Raw genomic sequence first — 20,826 nt, 5'->3', positions numbered from 1 at the left:
GTTCAGAGAATCCTGGTGTCCTGGAGTCCATGGGGAGTGGTGGGCACTGTGAGAATGGAAGAGTGAAACCCTGGAGAGAGTGGTGGGGTGGGGAAATGGTTGCTCTTTAGCTCCAGCAGGAAGTTGCAGTTGCCCCTGTGTGGGGCTTTTGATTTCAGAAAAGAAGGAAATTGGGTAGACATTTTTACAAGGGGCCTGTGTTGATTTCTAAATGTTAGCTCAAGACAGAAATAAAATAATTCCAGTGGCCAGACAAGTCTGGCCTGGTTCTTATGAAATCTTAGAAATTCTGGCTTCCCAGGTGGTGCAAATGGTAAACTATCCTTCTGACAGTGCAGGAGATGCAAGAGAATTGGGTTCGACCTCGGGCCAGGAAGATCCCCTGGAGAAGGAAATGGCAACCCATGCCAGTATTTCTCAGCCATCCACTCTCAGCAATTCTGAGATTTTAGAGCTCCTAAGATCATTTAGTTCAATGATTCAGAAACTTTAAAGTATGTATACATACTCTCAAGGAACTCTGTTCAACTCTGTTAAAATGTAGATTCTGTTTCCATACAACGGGGCCTGAGATGCTGCATTGTTAAGAAGCTCCCAGTGATGTCACTGCTGCTGGCCCACCAACCACACTGTGTGGTGAGGACTGAGTCCAACCTTCCGCCTAGAGAGTCCATCTGATGGTACTATCCCTGCTCACAGCTATCTCCAGTTCTGCTCACATACCGCCAGGGACTGGAGGCTCACTACCTAGAGAGACAGCCTGAGTGGCTGCAGCTGCTGCTAACTTCTGCCAGGGTCTGAAGCCACTGTGAAGGCCACCCAGAGTCCAACATGCCAAAGCCCAGGCTCTGGGATATCAAAGTACCACAAAAGAAACTTCAGCTAGAGACCCACCAGGATGGGATGGCTTGATGCTTGTGGCAAAGATCTAACCAGGAAGGATTTTCCATCCAACTGCCTGCTCAGCAGCGCCCAGTTAAACAGAGAATACTACTATTCCTGGGTGTTCTGGTTAGTAAAGGTTTGGTGCAGTTTGTTTACATTCTTTTCCCCAAAGCCAGGAACCAAGCTTTTTTTCTCTGCACTTGGGCAAGGTGTGTGGTGATGCCACCAAAGGAGCCAGTTTCCAACTGGTGGAGGATGGAGAAGGGAAGGATCCTTGAGGCTAAATAGAAGCCCTGGAATCCTCAGGCCACGTGACAACCCCTGAGCTGGTGGAATAGGCGGGCTCCACCTCCTCTGGGCTTGGGACATCCAATCCCAGATCCTCCTTCCTGGGGCCTTCCTGATGGGCCCAGGATCACTGGGGCTGCAGGCCACGTGCCCCGTGCCCCATATCCCAAGGCCAACCACTCAGAAGCCCAGCTGTTGGAGCTGGGGTGTGCAGAAACCACCTAGGCCACTCTTCATTTCACCACCAAAAGGGAACCCAGGCCCAGAGAGTGCATGAGTTCTTCTCAAAGTCACACAACTGGTTTGCAACCAGCTCTTGTAAAGGCTCAGAATCCTTTGAGGCAGAGCTGGATAGAAGTCACTGGTATAAGCCAGATTTTTGGTCACCTACAGCAGCAATGTTCAGGAAAAGGACCTTCCGGAATAATCCTGAGGGAAAGAGGAGGGTCTCAGAGGGAAATCGTGGACAGGAGTTGTGAGGATTCTCCTCCGTAGGGGAGAATCATGGATCAGTTTCCTGGAGGGCAGAGGGCCGGGTATCTGCTGGAACAGAGCTCTGGAGGCAACAGTCAACTGGTCCTCTGGTGAATCCTAGGATCACTGAGTTCCAGAGGCCCACAGGAAGGGCTTGTTAATGCAGTAGGGGGAGAAGGGGTCAGAGTGAAAGTTCCAGAAGGTCATGTTTAAAGGTATTCCCAAGTCTGGATTCCTGGAGCACTCCAGAGCTCCAAAACCAGAATCCCTGTGGCTGGTGCTTCCCTCCCAGGGGAAATGTCTGGGTTTAGCAAGCAGCCTGGGCCCACCAAGTCAGAGGACTGCTGGCTTGAGTGGGAAGTTCTGCAGGCAGGCAGGGCTAGGTCTTCAGGAAGGGGAAGGGTTGTCTGTCCTCCTGGAAGCAGCATGTGTAGTCCCCGGGGTCTGAGGGGCCTAGGAGCCGGGGAAGGGGGGCGCAGTACCTTGTTCCAGACCCAGCCTCACTTCCCAGAAAACTGGCCTGGCCTCGCCTTCTCCAGCTTCTGGCGCCGATCAGGGGGGATCTCGTGCAGGCTGATGCCGTGGTTGCTGGCCCTGTGGGGAAGGAAGAATAGGCGGTAGGAGGGCAAAACCCACGCCACCCTGCTTTGCCGGTGCGGTGCTGAGCAGGAGTGGGGAGAGGGGACCGAGGGGGTAACTCGGTCTTCACCCACGGATGCTGGATCCTCACCCGGGTTGCAGGTCCGGTGGTTTGGGGATGGGTTTGTTGAAGCCGCGTCTGCCCACCAGCCAGTAAGTTTCCTCTGCGCCCTTGCCCTGGGGAGACACGGGGGAGGGGAGGGCTCAGGCCGGCTGGGGTGAGGGCCGGTGGCGGTCCGGGTCAAAGTGGAAGCGTGTCTTCCAGCCCGGCCTCACCTTCAGCTCCGTGCGGCCCCGCACCTCAGTCAGGAAGCCCTCGTTGAGGGCGGAGAGGATCTGCACGGTGCTCTTGTTCACGTGGATGCGGTAAGCTGGGAGAGCGGGGGACACCGTGAGCGCGGGGGACACCCCTCCCGCGCCCCCGCCCCACCCCGCCCCTTCCGCTCCTTCACACTCACGCAGCCCGGTGGACTCCATGCGCGAGGCGGTGTTGACCGTGTCCCCAAACAGGCAGTACCGGGGCATGGTGAGGCCCACCACACCCGCCACGCACGGGCCTGCGGAGAGGCGCACGGTTGGCGGGCCTGCGGGCCCCGGGCGGCACCTAGTAGGGCTAGGTGGTCTTTCGCACTCCCAGAATCTCCACTGGCTCCCCAAAGACACCTTCTCAAGCATGCCCTCCCAATTACCATGGAGCCCCTGGTGTGAAAAGGTGGCTTCAAAACAAGTTTCCCCCCTCCCCGCACCTCCTCCACGAGTTTGCCTCTTAGCTAGGAAAGCGGATCCCTGCCCGCACTAGGGAGAGGGGATGGAGTGCCCGGGGGCAGGGGGCCCCGGGTGCGGGGACAGAGTTACCCGAGTGCAGGCCAATGCGGATGCGCACGGGCACTTCCGGCATGTGGCGCATGCGGAAGGTGCCCACGGCGCTGAGGATGTCCAGAGCCATGTTGGCGATCTCTGCCGCGTGCCGGTGCCCGTTCCTCTGGGGCAGCCCGGAGGCCACCATGTAGGCGTCCCCAATTGTCTCCACCTGAGGCCAGAATTCAGTACTGAGCCTCCCCTGCCAATGCCACTGTCCCTGGTGAGGAGGCCTAAACTGGGGTGAGTGCAGAGATCCTGGGGGCCTTCCAGGTGGGGGACTGGAAGCAGAGAAAAGGAACAGGAGGGCTGGGAAAGAGGACTGTGCTGGTGGACTTGGATAGTGGGTCTAGGGCCTGAGCAGGAAGGGCTGGGGGCTGGGGAAACTGAAGGAGGGCTTGTCCCCTCCACACCCCACCTTGTAGACATCATGGGAACCGATGATGGCATCGAAGAGCGTGTAGAGGTCGTTGAGTAGGTCTACCACTTCGATGGGCTCACTCATGGCTGAGATGGTGGTGAAACCCACAATGTCACTGAAGTACAGTGTCACCTCTTCGAAATACTCGGGCTCCACAGGTGTCCCCATCTTCAGTGCCTCCGCCACAGACCTGGGGATGGCAGGTGGTGAGGTTGCCTGGAGGCCACCCCAGGCTGGCTGGACTCCAGCTGTCCTCCCCACTCATCTCTCCCCATCGACACCCACGGAGGCAGCATCTGTGTGAGCAGCCGGTCTGTCTTCTGCTTTTCCAGCTCCAGCTCCTCTGTGCGCTCCCGGATCAGGTCCTCCAGGTTACTGGAGTACTGTTCCAGCATCCGCAGCATCGAGTCAATGATGTTCATCTTCCGGCCCTTATTGATGCTCTTGAACTAGTAGTAGGAGGAAGCTGGTGGGGCCGCTGGGGACCTGGGCTGCCATGCCCCTCTTATGCAGCCATATTATGCCTGATCCTCTGGCCATACCCCCTTTCATCTCATCCTCATCAAGCCCACACCTCACCCCATGCTGGGCACTGTGTTTTCACACATTATTTGGAGGTCAGCTTTTCTGTTAGTAATTGACAAGGTGCTGAAACCAGCCCTGTCTTTGGACTCCCAAGCCAAGGGTCTTTTTCCCACACCAGGCCAAATACATACTCAATAAATGTTATTTTAATTGAATTAAATTTTTCTCCCATCCAGAGCTCCGTCTCCCACTCCAAAGGTCTCCACAGCCCCTATTCTAACTCTGTCCCCACCAAACCCTTAGTCTTCAGGCAATGCCCTAGAAAGTAGCCTGGAAGGTCAGAGATCCTGCCAGCCTGCCTTTCAGCAGCCCTCAGCCCCACCCCAGGTTTCTGGCAAGTGCCCAGCCCAGCCTTTGCCCAGCCCAGCCCCTGACCAGTTCAAAGGTGCGGTCCATGGAGGGCCGAAGTTCTGGCTGCTCTGCCCAGCACTGTTTCATCAGCTGGATGCACTCCATGGGCGCCTGGTCTATGGACACGGAGGGCCGACACAGTGGAGGGGGCCTCTGTACCCTCTTCACCACTTCTGGAAGCATGAAGGGACCAAGAGAGGAGATGGACCAGAAGAGAAGCCACCTCTGACTCTGGCCTGATTGTTGAAGCTTGAAACGAGGGGACTGGAAATGGTCAGGGGTTCCTTTAAATCAGAGCTTCAGTAGATGAGGATATGTAGCATGGGAGGTGACTCTGGGAGCTATAAGAGGGCTCTGAACCTTGGGTGGGAGGGGCAGGGGGCTGTAAGAGGTGTCAGGCAAAGAGGCTGCCTTATTTATTGCACATAAGAAAAGCAGAGGTTAGACTGATCAAGTAGTTCTGTTTCCTGTCGGGTGGGCTCCAGTCCATGGGGTCGCAAAGAATCAGACACGATTTAGTGATTAAACCACCAGCACCACCATAGATGATAATATGGACTTGAACTAGATCCAACTGCTCTCTTTCTCCACTTCCCCTATCCAGCTCTCTCCTTGGGGCCCCTAAGAACCAGACAGGAATGTGTTACTAGCCTTGGGGGAGCAGGAGGGGTCCAGGATTAGAACAGAGGAAATCATGGGGCGCTGAAAGGTCGCCCCTCCCATCCTGATGCTTGGCTCTCCACTGCCCTGATCCTTCAGGCGCACATAAGTAAGTGCCAGTACCCAGCGAGGCTGGGTCTCTAGTCGCAACGCCAGGCGAAGGGCGGCCGTACCCTCGGGAGTGAGCTCCAGCATGGCGTAGGGGGCGCTGCGGCACACGACCTCCTGCATGATGATGCCCAGACTGAAGACGTCGCCGGCCAGGGTTCCCCGGCGCTCCAGGACTGGGTCTCGAAGTAGCTCCGGGGCTGTCCATAGCTGGTCTGAGGTCGGGGAAGGGGGCGTGGGCACGCGGAGAGCCGCGGAGGCTCTGGGAACAGACCCCCCACCCTCACCAGAAAGCCCAAACTCGCCCCCTCGCTCAACCTCTCAGCCTGTGTCTGACCTTACTGCCCGCAGTTATCCCCAAGAGAAACTACCAGAAACCCAGAATAGGTTTCGGAAACAGCCCTGCCCTTTAGACAAATCGGTGCCCAGAGAAGATTTGATTCCTTGGAAACAAGCCCCACCATTTGAAAGCATGACCCGTTTGAAGCATGACCCCAAGCAGAGGCAGGAGCTCCGCCCTCGGGCACAAGTCCCACCCCCTTAATAAGTCCCCGCCTCCCTAACAAGTCCCGCCCCCAACAAGCCCCGCCTCCCCAGCCACAGCGTTCCCTCTCTTCGTCTCAGAGGTCTAGACCCTTTCGGTCTCAGGAGTCGCGTCCAGTGGATGTGAGATGGAGAGAGTTCGAGGGAAGGAGGAAAGAAGAGGCGCTTGAAATAATGGGGACGCGGGGGATGCTCGTCCGCGCAGGAGGCAGCCGGGGACGCCTACCCTCCGCGCTCGGTGACTCCGGCAACACCCTCTGCGCCTCCAGCAGTCGCCCATGACCGTGGTCGGTGACTTTAAGCACGAACCTCCCGTCCACCACGCAGTTCCGTGACTTCAGCCGCCCGTGCGCCACCCCTCGATGGTGCAGATACCTTATTCCCTGAAAAGGGTGGCATAAACGGCAGACTCAGCCCACGTGGGTCCCCTTCTGGCTCCTCCCCGCTGCATCCCACCCACTCTCCCCCACACGCACACCTTGATGAGGTCCAGGAGGAGGGAGGACTTGAACATCCAGTCCAGCTTTATGTCTCTCTGGGCGAGGAGGTCTTGTAGGGAGCCACGGGCACAGTGTTCCGAGACCACGGCCAGCACGCCTTCCCCGGGGGCCGCGGGGCCTCCAGCTCCTCCCGCCAGGAAGAGCCCCAGGTAGAGGGCCACATTTTCATGCCGGAGTTCCCGGATCTGTAGGGTTGGGGGTTGGGGGTTGGAGAGGGAGCAGTTTACAGGCATTTTCTGTCCCGGGAGCCAGGTGGGTGGAGCGGAAGATGTTATTCAGGTCTGGCTTTGATCGGAAGAGAAGATAGAATGGTGAGTGAAAAGGTCTAGAGGGCATCTAAGGGGCTTCCTTCTACAGTAACGTCTCTCTCCGGAAAAGACAACATAGTCAAAGGCCACCGTTCAGACACTGAACGTGATTTTGGTTTTGTTTTTTTGGCCCAACCGCGAGGCCTGCGGGGATCTTAGTTCTTCCGGGCCTTACCAGCGCCCCCTGCAGTGGGAGCGCGGAGTCTTAACCACTGGACCTCTAGGAAGTCCCTGAACATGGTTTAACTTAAAAATTATGAATGAAAAGACAACTTTGCTGTGGTAATCAGGACCCAGGCAGATTCTGATTTATTAACCATAAAACTCTGAACTTTCTGGGTCTCAAAGGAAAACACCTGATGAAAGAGAAGCTCCTGGTACCACCCCCACTTCTGATACAACAGCCCCTTGGGGGAGAATCAGGCAGACACTGTACCACTTTCAGAAGTCACCAAAATAGCTTGTCCTAGGGACTCAGCCCAGGGCCGCTCTGCTTGGTAACATGATTGCACTAGATATTTCTGAGACCTCCATCATGTTGTTCCCCAAGTTAGGGAAGGACTAAGCAGTCCAGCTGTGTCCAAGAGGAGCCATCAACAAGGTCACACCCACCCAGGAGGACAGAGGCCCTCACCATCTGGCTGAAAAAATGCAGGCTAGTGGGTGACCGGTGCCCTTGCTAGCTTTCCTTTGGCCTCACAAGGGGCTTCTTTTCATCTTAAATGCATGTTATTAAATGGTGACCTACTCTGTTGACTACTGGTAGTTCACTTAAGTCATTCTGCAGCTGTGACCCAGAGCTTCTGGGAGGCATCTGTGAAGGAGGCCAGGCCAGGGCTGTACAGTGTTAGGAGTAAGGGGGGCATTAAGGTTGGAAGTACCAGAATAAGTCAGTATATACCCTCCTTGCCAGTTTTCCACTTCCCTCAGTATGCATCAACTGGGCCATGCTGCACAAGCAGTCTGACAGAACTGGAGGGCCATTTATTTTCTGTCATTCACTCAACAAACATTCGCTGGGTGTCTCTATTGTTCCAGACTCTGTGCTGGGTGCTGGAAACACAACGGAGGGGATAGAGGAAAAGCTCTCACTCAGCTTACAGTTCAGGGAGGGAGAAAGATAAGAAATAAGCAAGCCCACACAGGTGAACAGATGATGACAAATTATGATAAAAACATCTCAAAGGAAAGAGCTAGTGTTGTAAGAGCATGATGGGAAACCTGCTTTAGAGAGTAGGGGACACTTCATTGAGAGCTCTTGGTCTTCCCCACAGTGGGGCCTACTTGGACTCAGCTGCAAAGAGAAGGCAAGGAGGGAAGAAATGATGGCCACCCCACACCCCATCATAGACCCACTCCCACCTTGGAGAAGGCCATCTTGGTTGCTGGGCGGATAGCTATGTGCCGATCTCCTGGGAATTTCTTCAGCCAAACCCAGTCTCCCTGGAGCAGAGATAGGAGTAATTTAGAATTTGGTTTCTTAAAACCCTATGGGGGCTTTCCTGGTGGCTCAGTGGTAAAGAATCTGCCTGCCAATGCAGGAGGCATGGGTTTGATCCCTGATCTTGGAAATCCCACATGCCATGGATCAGCTAAGCCCACGTGCCACAACTGCTGAGCCTGGGCTCTAGAGTCTGGGAACTGCAACTACTGAAGCCCAAGTGTCCTACAGCCCATACTCCACAACAAGAGAAGCCACAGCAATGAGAAGCCCGAGTACCACAACTAAAGGAGCATCAGGAGCAAGGAGCTTGATGTTTGCTCTAAATCTCCCTCCCTCTTGATTAGCCAAGTTCTCTTGGCTCTCCCTGAATCTGATCTCATTATCTCCCACCCATCCCACCACATTCAGATTTGCAGACGTCATAGTTAAGGTCCTAATGCCCTTTTGTGACTTTCTTTTTTCCCCTGTAAGTCTTGCTGTTCCAGAGACTGATCTGAATGGGATAGAAATGCTAGGTGGTGTCAAGATGTGGGTCTGGCTTGAGTCAGAGACAGCCTTTTTTTCTTAAGTCTTTATTGAATTTGTTACAATCTTGCTTCTTTTTTTTGGGGGGGGTGTTTTTGGAGGTTTTGTTGTTGTTTGTTTTTTGGGCTCTTAGCATTGGAAGGTGAATTCTTAACCACTGGACTGCCAGGGAAGTCCCAGGCCTCCAGTCTTTAGGCCACTGTGATAGGCCTTTGAAAAGCCGTCACTTGGATGATGGCTAAGGGGAAATCCCCCAGCAGGAAGGCTTCCCAGATGCTCCCCTTTGAGGAGGAATCCCCAAACCCTCTCAGGGTTCCCATCCTGGGCTCCTATCCCCACTTCCTCGGCTTGTCTCCAGGACTAGAGCTCAGCCTGCCTGGGGATCATGCTCACCTCATAGAGGCCAATGTTGGTGTAATCCGGGAGCTGGCTGTGGATGCTGCGAACATCTGATGTGCTGCGGGCAGCCAGACTGGTTCGACTCCCCTGGGCCACCTGGAGGATAGAGATCAAAGGACAGAATCAAAATACACTGTGGGGTCAGAGTCCTGGGTTGAGGTCAGGCTGAGTTCTGGGGATTATAGAAGGGAAGGAAAGAAACCTTAATTAGAGAAGGTGATAATGACATTACTTCCCATGTACAGAATGCTTCACAGCTTACAAAACAAGCATATTCATTTTCTTGTTGGAGCGTCACGCTGTTTCAGGAAAGTGGTCAGGACAGGGGCTGATACCCTCATTGCACACGTGAGGGGTCTTATCCCAGCGCTCAGACCTGGGACAGAGCGAGGGCAGAAAGCAGGCCTTCCCAGGTTGGGGCTGGGGTGGGGGCTGACCCAGGCAGGGGAGGACAGCTGGCTCCTGGCTTCCCACCTCCCCCACCTTTCGAGAGTTGCCCCCATGCGGGTGGAGGAAGGTGATGTCGTCCAGAGTCAGGATGATCTTATTGGGGCCGGAGACCATTTGGATATGAAGCAGCCGGTGCCTGGTAGAGAAAGGAAGTCATCTTCACCAAGGGGACCAAGGTCCGTGAGAGGAGGCCAATTGGGGGGTAATGCTGTCTCAGGGGAGGGCAGTCACCCCCAGATCACGCATCCCCTGGGACTCCGCCAGCCCTCCAGTCCTCCTTCCTTCTCCCCTTCTCCCTTCATCTACTCTTGAGTGGGCCCAGTCTGCTGCACAGTTGCCCATTTCTGGCAGGTGGAAAGCCAAACACATCTACTCAGCTCACTCCCCTACTCACCTACAATAATGGGCCAGGAAGGCCCCAGCCAGCCCCATCCCAACCACCAGGAGGAAGCCGATAAAGACGATGCTGGGCTCCACTCCTGGAGGGGCAGTGAGAGGAGAGAGGCTGGGGACCGTGGCAGGGGGCAGAGGGGAGCACCCTCTCTAGGGAGGTATGCGGTCCTGTCAAACCCTGCAGGCTCCAAGAAAGGGGGATGGGTGCTCATAACAGGATCCAGGGAAAAGTCATGCGTCTTGCAAAAGGTGGGAGGGTGGTTCTTGGGAATATTAAAAAGCTTCCAAAAGGGCTCCAGGGGCTCTACAATAGAGGAATCCTGCACAAGCTAGGGGTCTCTGAGGAGGACCTGGAAGGGCCTCCAACAGGAGTTACGGGATGAGAGTTCACTCTCACCATTTTCTGGAGGGTTCATGGCCACTGTCCCAGTGGGGGCTGGGATGCTCGCCCTCACCTCCGTTGCAGATGGTGTCTGGGTCGAACCAACATGAGGGGTCGGGCCCAGGCCCCCGTCCACCTTTAGGAAAATGCAGTGGGGTTCCAGCGGAGTGGAAGAAGCCCTGGGTAGGGTCCAGAACGTATGTGGCAAACAGCTGGTCCCCAGTGGCATCTGTGTCCAGTAGCACAAACGAGGGCTCTTCGGCTCCTCCCAGGGCCCCACAGAAACCAGGGACCCGGGCATCCTGGATATGGCGGGCCACCGCCGCTCCGGACACCCAGCCACCACCTGCGGCTGCCCGTGCTCGCACAACGCCCCCAGCCAACAAGAAGACTGAGTCATAGATGGTGCCGAAGAGAGGGGATACCTGGGGAAGAAGGGTAGAGGCCTCAGGTTTCAAGGTCAAGGCCCATAAAAAGACAGGGACTTACTGTCCCCGCTTATTCTTCTACTGGGCCCTTCAAGCCCTCTGTGAATTGACTGCACCTCCCAGTTAGTGGTTCCATATCCTTCCCATTGGTTCTCTTCCTCTCTCTCCATTGGTTCTCTCTTCCTCTCCCTAATTGGCTATCCCATCTCTTTTTGCCACTGCCTTTCCCTCTTTTCAGGATTTTTAAGGTCTTCTTATCATTCGTTACTTCCGATTCCATCACCTACATCTCCTCTCTTTCCTCTCCTTTTGGTTGCCCTGCATATATTTTTAAAATCATTACCTATTATTCACCAAAAGCTTTCTTTGCTGTCTTTTGATTGGCTTCTATTTTTCCTTCTTTTCTTTTCCCCGAGGCAATCACCTGATCTCATCGAGCTTCTCTATTATTCCCAGTTCCCATCTCGCACTAGGGATATACCAGGATCTAAGACAGAGTCCGTATCTCGAAGAATCTAGTCCCTATCTCAAGGAATCTTTCATCTGGAGGGATGTTAAGGAGTGAGGGTAGGGGTACCTGAGAGAGCTGAGGAGATAGGAAGGAGGGCCCCAGGCCAGGCTGGGGGAGGAGGAAGGGGTTTCCAAAAGTGAACGTCCCTCAGAGGATGAATCAGAAATACGTGGGGGAGTGTAGGGACAGGAGAGAGGGAACAGCACAGCCAGTAACACAGAAGCAAAAGAGAAGACCACATCTGGAGAACCCAAAGGAGATCAGTCTAACTGAAGTTCAAGAAAGAAGAAAGAGAGAGGAAGACAGACCTGATAAACCAAGTAGAGACCTGTATCTCTCCAGGGCAAGAGAAGCCACTGGGAGACTTTGAACTGGGGTGACACAGTCAGATCTGTGTCTGAAATTTGATTGGATTGTTGGGTGGAGAAAGGCCTGGGGTAGGTAAGTGTTGAAGTAGAGACCACTGGGAGATTTCATTTGGGAATTTGGACCAGAGGTGCTGTGGCCTGAACCAGGGGACTGACAGCGAGGATGGAGAAAGTAGATGGATTCAAATGGCTTTTGGGAAGCACAGGACTGGAGTGAAGTGACAGGACTGGATGTCTGGGCGTCCAAGGAAGCGTTAGAGGAATCAAGTGACTCCTAGGGGGTCTCATTTGGGCAGCTAAGTGGCTGTGCTACTTACTGAGAACCGAATAGGGTGTTCCCCACACTTTCCCTCGCCTCTCTTTCTTCATCTGCCCTCCATCCCATCTCATCACTATTCTCAGGGAATCCTGAGCATTAGCTGCTTGTTGGGAATAAGCTGTGAATCTAAATGTTCATAAAAGCCCTTGACTCCATCCAGGGACCTTTCTGCTTCTCACAGGATGTAAGCTCTCAAAAAGTTAAGACCTGAGATGAAGCCCCAGGGGAAACACCTCTGAACTGGGCATGGAGGCTGGATCTCTATTCCCCCTCCTTCCGGCTCTCTCTCTCTCTCTCTCTCTCTCTCTCTTTTTCCGGCTCTCTTTTAAGAACACCAGCTCTTTGTTAGAAGCTGTAGGTGATAGCCTGTTGGAAGTAGGTTTACTTTAAAGTAGGCTGCAAAAGATGTTGCACTATAGAGTTGGTTAAGAGTTTGCTCCTTGGGGCTGACCATGAGAGGTCTCAATACCTACTCTCTGGAAGCAATTCCAATACACTAAGACTCTCCAAGCAAGGTCAGAGCCTCTACATTATCCAAAACAGGGAGAGTTGCTGGTTCTTCTCTCCCTATACCTCCTCCCTCCCGTTGACTGCATGCTCCTCTCATTCCCATCCGGTCTGTCCACTTCTCTTCCCACTGCCTCCAGCCTCCATCTCCCCTTTTGGCTATTCTCTGCTCTCTTCCCCTCTTCCCACCTCCCTGGTCCCTCTACCTGCTGCAGATTGAGGTCCAGGGGCAGCTCCCGGTGCTCTTGGGCCCTGCGCAGGCTGTCCCGCACGCTGCCTCCCAGGGGACAGTGACGGGTGAGGGTGAGTACCGCATCGTGGGCCTTTCGAAGCTGTGAGCTGTTGGCGAGCACCGCCAGGGCGTCAGGGCCTGGAGACAAGGCGTAGTGGAGCGTGTCGAAGGGCAGGAAGACCAGGGAACCGTCGGCCAGGCCCAGTTCCTCTGCAGCCTCCAGCAGGCAGCGCTGCTCCTCGCCGCCCAGCAAGACCGAGTGCATTACCATGATCACTGCTGCGAACACAGAGACCCGGCTAGGGACTCTGTCCTCTGCTCCCTGGACGACCGATCCCCGCCCTCGCATCCTGCAGGGGAGCCTACCTCTGACTCTAGGCCCATCTTGGACCCTCCTCAAGGCCTCCCGGGCTCCAGACAGGTCGGAGGGCTCCATGGAGGTCACCAGGGCCACAGGCAGGCCCCTGGCCCTGAGCGCCGTGGAAAGTGCTTGTCCCGCCTCCACCCACAGGTCCTGGGGGGCGGTGACCAAGGCCACGTGCGCCCAGCGGAAAGCGCGCAGGAGGGCGTAGAGGGCATCGGCCGCGGGCGTCACCACTGGAGCCGTGGTGCCCGCCGCCCGCGTCCCGGGGCAGCCCCAGGGCACCAGAGCGACCCCCGCCTCCTGGGCTAGTAATTCCGCCGGCCGGCAAGCTGCAGGGTTCACCGGCCCCACGAGACCCGAGACGCGGGTGAGCGCCGAGGACACGGCCCCCAGCGAGCCCGGCGTCCGGCACGGCTCGGGCAGCAGCGCGACCTCGAAGCGGGGGCCGCCCTCCAGGGCAGCCGCGTGGTTCAGGCGGGAGGCGGCCAAGCGGGCGGCCAGGTCCGGGCGGGCACGCGCGAAGATGGGGTCGCAGGCCCAGGGGCCCAGCACCCCCACTGTGAACACGGCGGAGAGGACGGAGCGCGGCAGGAGCAGCAGCAGCAGCAGCAGCAGTGGCCTCACCCGAGGCCAGGGCCGGGGCGAGATCGGGGGAAGGCTGGGCGGAGACGGAGCCCACCGCGTGGGGGCGCAGAGTCCGGGGTCCCGAAGCCCACCCGCGAGGAGGGTGCAGGCGGTCATTGCCGGCTTCTGCGAGCACCAACCGAGCAGCATGAAGGAATGCGACCCCCAGAGCTCTCCTAGGGCTCTCCGCAACGCACCCCCCACCCGCCCCCCGCCACCACACTTTCTCAAAGCGCAATTAACCTGCGGGTTGTCTCTGCTTCCATACCTCGCCTCCCGCCCCTGCGTGGACTTCTATACAGGGTCAGGGGTATAGTCTAGAGGTACCCCCGACCCCCCACTACCCCTGCTTTCGCCCCCCCCTTGTCTGCCCCTCCCCCCTCATAGAGCCGTGGTGGGGTGGGGGGGGTCAGCAGGGACACTCTTATACCCTTCCATGGTCTCTCTCGGGCAGAAGGGCCCTGGAGTCCGCGTGGAGGGGGATTTGCCACTCACCGGAAAGTCCGGGGCTCGGGCCCAGGGCCAGGGTGAGGGGTCACAGGGCCGATCCTTCTGACGCCCTCCACAGGTCTCCTTTGCCAGGGCCCAGCGCGGGCGGGGGGTGTGGGAACAGCAGGCCAGAGCCCTTAATCTCCCCAAGCTGATTAGGGTCTCTTAATCAGGCAGGAAGGGGCTGGTGGAGGATGGGGCCTCCTGGGGTGGGCTCTGTCCTAGCTTCCAGCCAGCCAGCTTCTTCCCCCTCTTTGCCTCCCAAGCCCCTCACCATAACCCCCAACATAAAAGCAGCCGCAGGTCCCCCTCTCAGGCTGCTGCCACACTACCCTGCTCGGCCTGGGGAGCCACAGAATATGTCCACGAACACTGTGGGTGATCAGTCCTAGGGTCCTATTCCCTCCACTCTTGTTTCCAGTTCTGCCAGCCAAGTCCAAGCCCATCCCTTGGCTGGCAAAGTCTACACCCAGAGACCAAACCCAGACCAGCCTGATATCTGGCTTCTCTCACCTGCCCACACTGATTCTCTGGCCTCCATATCTCCATGCCTAGATAACCATCCTTTTGGCCTTGAGAAGGTAGAACTCCAGGAAGTAATGGAAAGAACTTGGACCTTGGACTACTGACTTGGGCTCGGAGTCATCCTTATCGGCTTTGTGAATTTGGGAAAGTTTCTTAAGCTCTCTGAAGGTTGTTGTGGAAATTACCTGTGATGATGACTATAATTGCCAGGATGACAAAAACAGATAAAGCAATTTTAAAGAAGGCTGTAATGGGATACTTGCCTTACTATATATCAAAATTTATTATAAAACCATAATAATTAAAACACTGTAGGGACTTCCCTGGTGGTCCAGTGACTAAGGCTACATGCTCCCATTGCAGAGGGCCTGGGTTTGATCCCTGGTCAGGGAACTAGATCCCACATGCCACAACTAAGAGTTTAATGGTGCAATTAAAGATCCTTCTGTGTGCTACAGCTAAGATCCGGTACAGGCAAATAAACAAATAAACATTTTTTTAAGTAATAAAAAAAGACTGTAGTATCGGTGCAGGGGTAAACAAATAAACCAACTGGACAGAATAGAGAGCACTGAAACAAACTTAGCAAAAATGGAAATTTGACGAATGAACAAGTAGACTAAGAAGGAGCTTTTCCACAAATGGAGCTGATTAGCTAGCCATAGGAGAGGGGGAGGGAGGAGACAGAATTTGATCCCTATCTCACACTACACAAAATCAATTCCAGGTTAAGACATACATTAAAAACAAAATTTTAAACTTGAAATAAATCATTTTTCAACCATCACGACAAAAACTGGCTCAGGCGAGAATCATCAGTAGATGCTAAAGCTAGGCAGAAATTTTGGTGAGGAGCAGGATATTTGCATGCCTTAAGGCATCTCCCCACAGATTGCTTATGAGTTTGGAAGGGAACAAAAAAATAAATAAAAAGCTATAACTAGACAGTAGAGAAATGGGACAACACTTTGACCAGTGTTGGTCAACCAGTAAGGGGCAGATAGACATTGTGTACCTTTAGACATGGTAACCTGAGAAGGACACAGTAATACTGCACAGATCCAATACTGCACGATATTCATCTATGCAGTGTTCCAGCCGAGAGTGTGTGCATTTGTGTTCAGTCAGGGTCCAACTCTGTGACCCTATGGAATTGTAACCCATCAGGGGACTGTAGCCTGCCAGGCTCCTCTGTCCATGGAATTTTCCAGGCCAGAATACTGAAGTGGGTTGTCATTTCCTTCTCCAGGGAATCTTCCTCAGCCAGGGACGGAACCTGAATTTCCTGCATTGACAGGTGGACCACTGGGATTCCCCAGTACCTTTCATTAATCTAATCCCAAGGAAATAGCAGATAAACACAAAATGAGGAACATTCTTCTCAAAAAAGGGATGGGCCTGTATTCTTCAAAAATGTCAACATCATAAAAGACAAATAAAGGTTGAGGAAATATTTCGGATTAAAGGAAGCTAAAACAACATGACAGTTAAATACAGTGCCTGCCTCTAGTTTGGAGCCTGTACAAAGGATTTTTTTCTTTCTTTCTTTTTTTATTTGGCTGCACTGGGTCTTAGTTGCACCATGCACGATCTTTAGTTACGGTACGTGAATTCTTAATTGTTGAACTTAGTTGCAGCATGTGGGATCTAGTTCCCTGACCAGGGATTGAACCCAGGCCCGCTGAATTGAGAGCATGGAATCTTAGCCAGTGGACTACCAGGAAAGTCCCCAAAGGGTTTTTAAAGCTGCATATGGGTATAGGGTTCATAGGGATATAAGGATGCTATAAAGTGTATTAACATCTGTCAATTGATGACACTGGTATATGATTGGGAAATGTGATCAAAGTATTTTATCAATGTAAATTTTGAACTGTACTATCCCTATTTGTAGGATATACACACTGAAATATTTAGCTGTAAAGCACCATAATGTATGTAACTTACCCTCAAACAGTTCAGAAAATATATGTGCATATATTTTGTCTTATATATTACATACTATGTGTTATATATATTTATCAAATGATAAACAAATATGATTAAATGTTAACACTGTGAGTAAAGGGTATATGAACGTTCTTCATATTATTTTTATTTTTGCAGCATTTTGTAAATTTGAAGTTATTTCCCAATAAGAGTTAATAAAAAACTGTTAAATAAAAAGAGAATGGAGACTTCCCCGATGGCCCAGTGGCTAAGACTCTGCACTCCCAATGCATGGGGCCCAGGTTTGATCCCTGGTCAGGGAACTAACCTTTTTTTAGCTGCAACTAAAAAAAGATCCTGCATGACATAACTAAGACCGAGCACAGCCAAATAAATAAAAGTAATTGTTTTTTAAAAAAGAATGTCTTTATCAATCAGAATAGAAAAGAATTTCTTAAACATGACAAAGTACAAACCATAATGGAAAATAGTCATAAATTTGAAAATATTAAACTTAAAATTTCTGGTCAAAAATATCATATCACAGAGAGAAAACATGAGCCACCAACAAGAAGAAGAAATTTTCAAAACATTAACAAAGAGTTAGTATCCAAAATATATATGGGTTATGATAAAAGATAACCCAGTAGAGTGTTCGCTCTGGCAGCATATATACTAAAACCCAGTAGTAAAATGGGCATAGGAAATGAATAGGCAAGTTATAAGAAAAGCCTAAGGAAAAATGCCCAGCTTCACTAATAAAGGAAATGCAAGATAAAACAATGAAATACCACTGACATCCATCAGACTGGCAAAAATAAGAAAGTGTGACAATATCAAATGTTGGTATGAATTTGAGTTGGTATTACATATGTGTAATACATATGTATTATGTATTACATGTGTAGTACCAGTACAAATTGGTATTACATATGTGTGATAAGAGTGTAAATTGGTGGGCTGTTTGGCAATTAGCACAGTTGAAGCAATTCCATTTGTAACAATTACCCTAGAGAAACGAACATTTATTTGTATATGAAGAGACATATAAGGAGACATTCAAAAACTTTTACTGAATTTCTGCTATGTCCTAGGCACTATTCTAGCCTCTGAGGATAGAGCAGTGAATGTACAGTTAAGATCACATGGTAATGGACTTAATCACTGTATTTAGGGATTTTCTGTATGTTTGAAATATCTGGTAATTAAAAAAAAAATTTTATTATTTGAAAAAAAAATGTTTGGACTTCCCTGACAATCCAGTGGTTAAGACTCCAAGCTTCCATTGCTGGGGGCATGGGGTATGATCCCTGGTAGGAGAAATAAGATCCCACATGCAGCATGGCATGGCAAAAAAAAAAAAGTAGTAATCTCGAAATCTAGTAGGTATCAATATTCATTTATATAGCCTTGGGCTCCGAATTTTCTTTACAGAAGTAAGGGTCATTTCCCCCAATCTCTCTTCTTCTGACGCAACATCTCTAGGAACCATGGATTCTCCATCCCACTCCTTCATTTCACAGATGATAAGACTAAGGCCCAGAGACTGATTTGGCTTATTCCAAAATCTCCTGATTTTCTCCTAGGGTCCATGAAGTGACAACAAATGTAGGTAGTGATGAGGAGCAGAATTTTTTTTCTTTACTTTTAAAAATTGTGGTAAATAGGGCTTCCCTTGTGGCTCAGCTGGAAAAGAATCTGCCTGCAATGTGGAAAACCTGGATTTGATCCCTAGGTTGTGGAGATTCCCTGGAGAAGGGAAAGGCCATCCCCTCCAGTATTCTGGCCTAGAGAATTCCATGGACCGTATAGTCCATGGGGTCACAAAGAGTCAGACATGACTGAGCAACTTAAAAAAAAAAATTGTGGTAAATATGCATGACATAAAATTTACCACTTGAGTCATTTTTAAGCATATCATTCAATAGCATTAGATATATTCACATTGCTGGACCACCATCACCACTATCCATCTCTGAAACTTTTTCAAACTGAAACTCCCTATCCAGTAAGCAATAATTCCCATTTCCCCTCCCTCTAACCCCCTGGTAACCACCCTTCTACTTTCTGACTCTATAAATTTGACGAGTCTAGGTGCCTCATATAAGTGGAAGCATATAGTATATGTCTTTTTGTTACTGGCTTCTTTCACTTAGCATAATGTACTCAAATTTTATGCATATTGTTGCATGTATCAAAATTCCCTTCATTAGTAAGGCTGAATAATCCATTATATGTAGAGACTGGGCTTCCCCAGTGGCTCAGCGGTAAAGAATCTGCCTGCAATGCGGGAGACACCGGTCCATCTATGGTCAGGAAGATCCCCAGGAGAAGGGCAGGGCAACACACTCCAGTATTTTTGCCTGGAGAATCCCATGGACAGAGAAGCTGGCGAGCTACATACAGTCCATGGAGCTACATACAGTCCATGGAGCTACATACAATCGCAAAGAGTCGGAGGCGAATGAGCACGCATATAGAGGCCACATTTTGTTTATCGATTCAACCCTCCCTGGACATTTGACTACTGTGAATAATACTGATGAACACGGGTATACAAATACCTGTTCTGGTCCTTGCCTTCAATTCTTTGGGGGATATATCTAGAACTGGAATTGCTAGATCAGATGATAATTTTTCTGTTGTTTGTTTGTTTGTTTTATGAATTGCCATACTGTTTTCCACAGAGGCTGCACCAATTTATATTGGGGGAAAAGGAGAGGCAGCAAAATATTTTAAATCCATCCTGGTCCTCATTCTCAGATTACACAGCCAGACTTCACCCTCCCTGCCAGAGACCCATACCAGAGCTTGTTTATGTTTCTCCTCCATTGCCCGCGAAATTTGTATTCAATCTGTAAAGTACCGAAGCAAAACTGCCCTCTTACACAAAGGGGCGGGGCCATCTTTTAAAGGAGCAGTTCTGATCTAGTTACCAGAGGGCAGAAAGACATTTAAATCCAACTCTATAAATAACTGCAGCTATACGTTGAGCGCCCCCCTCTGGCAGGTGCTGGTTCTTCTCTTTCATCGGCAAGCGTGCTCAGTCGAGTCCGACTGTGTGGCCCGGTGGACTGTAGCCTCCCAGGCTCCTCCTCTCTCCATGGGATTTTCCAGGCAAGAATACTGGAGTGGATTGCCATTTCCTCCTCCAGGGAATTCCCTACCCAGAGATGGAGCCCAAGTCTCCTGCATTGCAGGCAAATTCTTTACCATCTGAGTTACCAGGGGGCAAGGGAAAATGTCTTCTGGGATCTTTAGTCCCTCCCCGGCTCCCCACCCCACCTCCGCCGTCTCCCATAAAGCTATTAAATTTGGAGCTGATAGAAGGAATTAGAAGTTTGTGGAGTTATTGCAATAGTCACTGTAATAGTAGGCAAAACAAAAGAAACAAACAAAAGCTTCCTTAAATTTATATGAGGCAAAGGACTTTTGAAACCAATCTGGCCTGAATCTCAGGGCAGCAGTCAACTGGAGGAACTGACGTCTTAAAAAATAATTCTATTTGAGTTAGAAAAGAACATTGAGTCTAAAAAAATAGAAGGTGAAAACCAGGATTCCATTCATTTGCAGTTGTAACAGAGTGAGGAAGGAACATACAAATACATCATTTTCCCCTATTCAATTAGAAAATAAATTTAAGATCACCATTTTGCTCTTTATGATTACAGAAATAAACGTTTCTTGTAAAAATAAAAGTTTACAAAAATGTGTAAGTAAAAAATGAAAGTCTTGCTGTTAATAGCTTTTAAAATGTATATATGAGAAAATAAATCATTTTATGTACTGCTTTACAATCTGCTTCCCTCCTTTAAAATATTTTGTTTTATATTTTTAATAAATGATAATACATTTACATGTTTAAAAAATAAAATAAGGAATTCCCTAGCGGTCCAGTGGCGAGGACTCCATGCTTTCACTGCTGAGGGACGGGGTTCCATCCCTAGTCGGGGAAATAGGATGCTGCCAGCCACGCAGATCAAAAACATAATAATTAAACAGATTAATCAATTCAAATTAAAGAGAATATAATGAAAGTCTCCCTTTCACCCTTTTCTCCTGTCATCTCACTTCCCCCAAAAAGGCAGCCACTGTTAGACTCGTGTATCCTCTGGAGGTCTTTCTACATACACAAGCAAATAAAAGTATATTTCCCGCCTGAGGGTTTTTGTTTTGTCTAGGCTGCTCTGTGTGGCATGAGTGATCTTAGTTCGCAAGTCAGGGATTGAACCTGTGCCTCCTTCATTGAGGGTGCAGAGTCTTAACCACTGAACCACCAGGGAAGTCCCTAAATATATTTTCTCATAGTTGCCTTAT

General features: G+C 51.1%; 1 protein-coding gene across 2 annotated transcripts; it reads right to left on the bottom strand.

The window, feature by feature from the left end:
* Positions 1-483: 483 nt before the first annotated feature.
* On the bottom strand, positions 484-13,683 carry GUCY2D (guanylate cyclase 2D, retinal). Of its 2 annotated transcripts, XM_020869079.2 has the most exons (19): positions 12,945-13,683; positions 12,553-12,857; positions 10,287-10,638; positions 9,833-9,917; positions 9,472-9,574; positions 8,983-9,084; positions 7,983-8,063; positions 6,291-6,497; positions 6,039-6,195; positions 5,335-5,484; positions 4,526-4,674; positions 3,851-4,014; positions 3,563-3,755; positions 3,142-3,316; positions 2,745-2,843; positions 2,563-2,657; positions 2,378-2,463; positions 2,130-2,241; positions 484-1,602 (listed from the first exon to the last, which is right to left on the bottom strand). In XM_020869079.2, the coding sequence occupies exons 1-18, from the start codon at positions 13,681-13,683 to the stop codon at positions 2,148-2,150; spliced, it is 3,336 nt and encodes a 1,111-aa protein (XP_020724738.2). In that variant the 3' UTR covers positions 484-1,602; positions 2,130-2,147. The 2 variants fall into 2 exon arrangements, with proteins under 2 accessions (XP_020724738.2, XP_070335148.1); XM_070479047.1 differs by having other exon boundaries at positions 484-2,241.
* Between the last annotated feature and the right edge of the window lie 7,143 nt (positions 13,684-20,826).

The sequence above is a fragment of the Odocoileus virginianus genome, chromosome 17 (assembly GCF_023699985.2).
Source record: "Odocoileus virginianus isolate 20LAN1187 ecotype Illinois chromosome 17, Ovbor_1.2, whole genome shotgun sequence".
In the NCBI taxonomy this organism is placed as follows: domain Eukaryota; kingdom Metazoa; phylum Chordata; class Mammalia; order Artiodactyla; family Cervidae; genus Odocoileus; species Odocoileus virginianus.
Note: the sequence above shows the minus strand (reverse complement) of the source record. Positions and strands in the feature narration are given on the sequence as shown.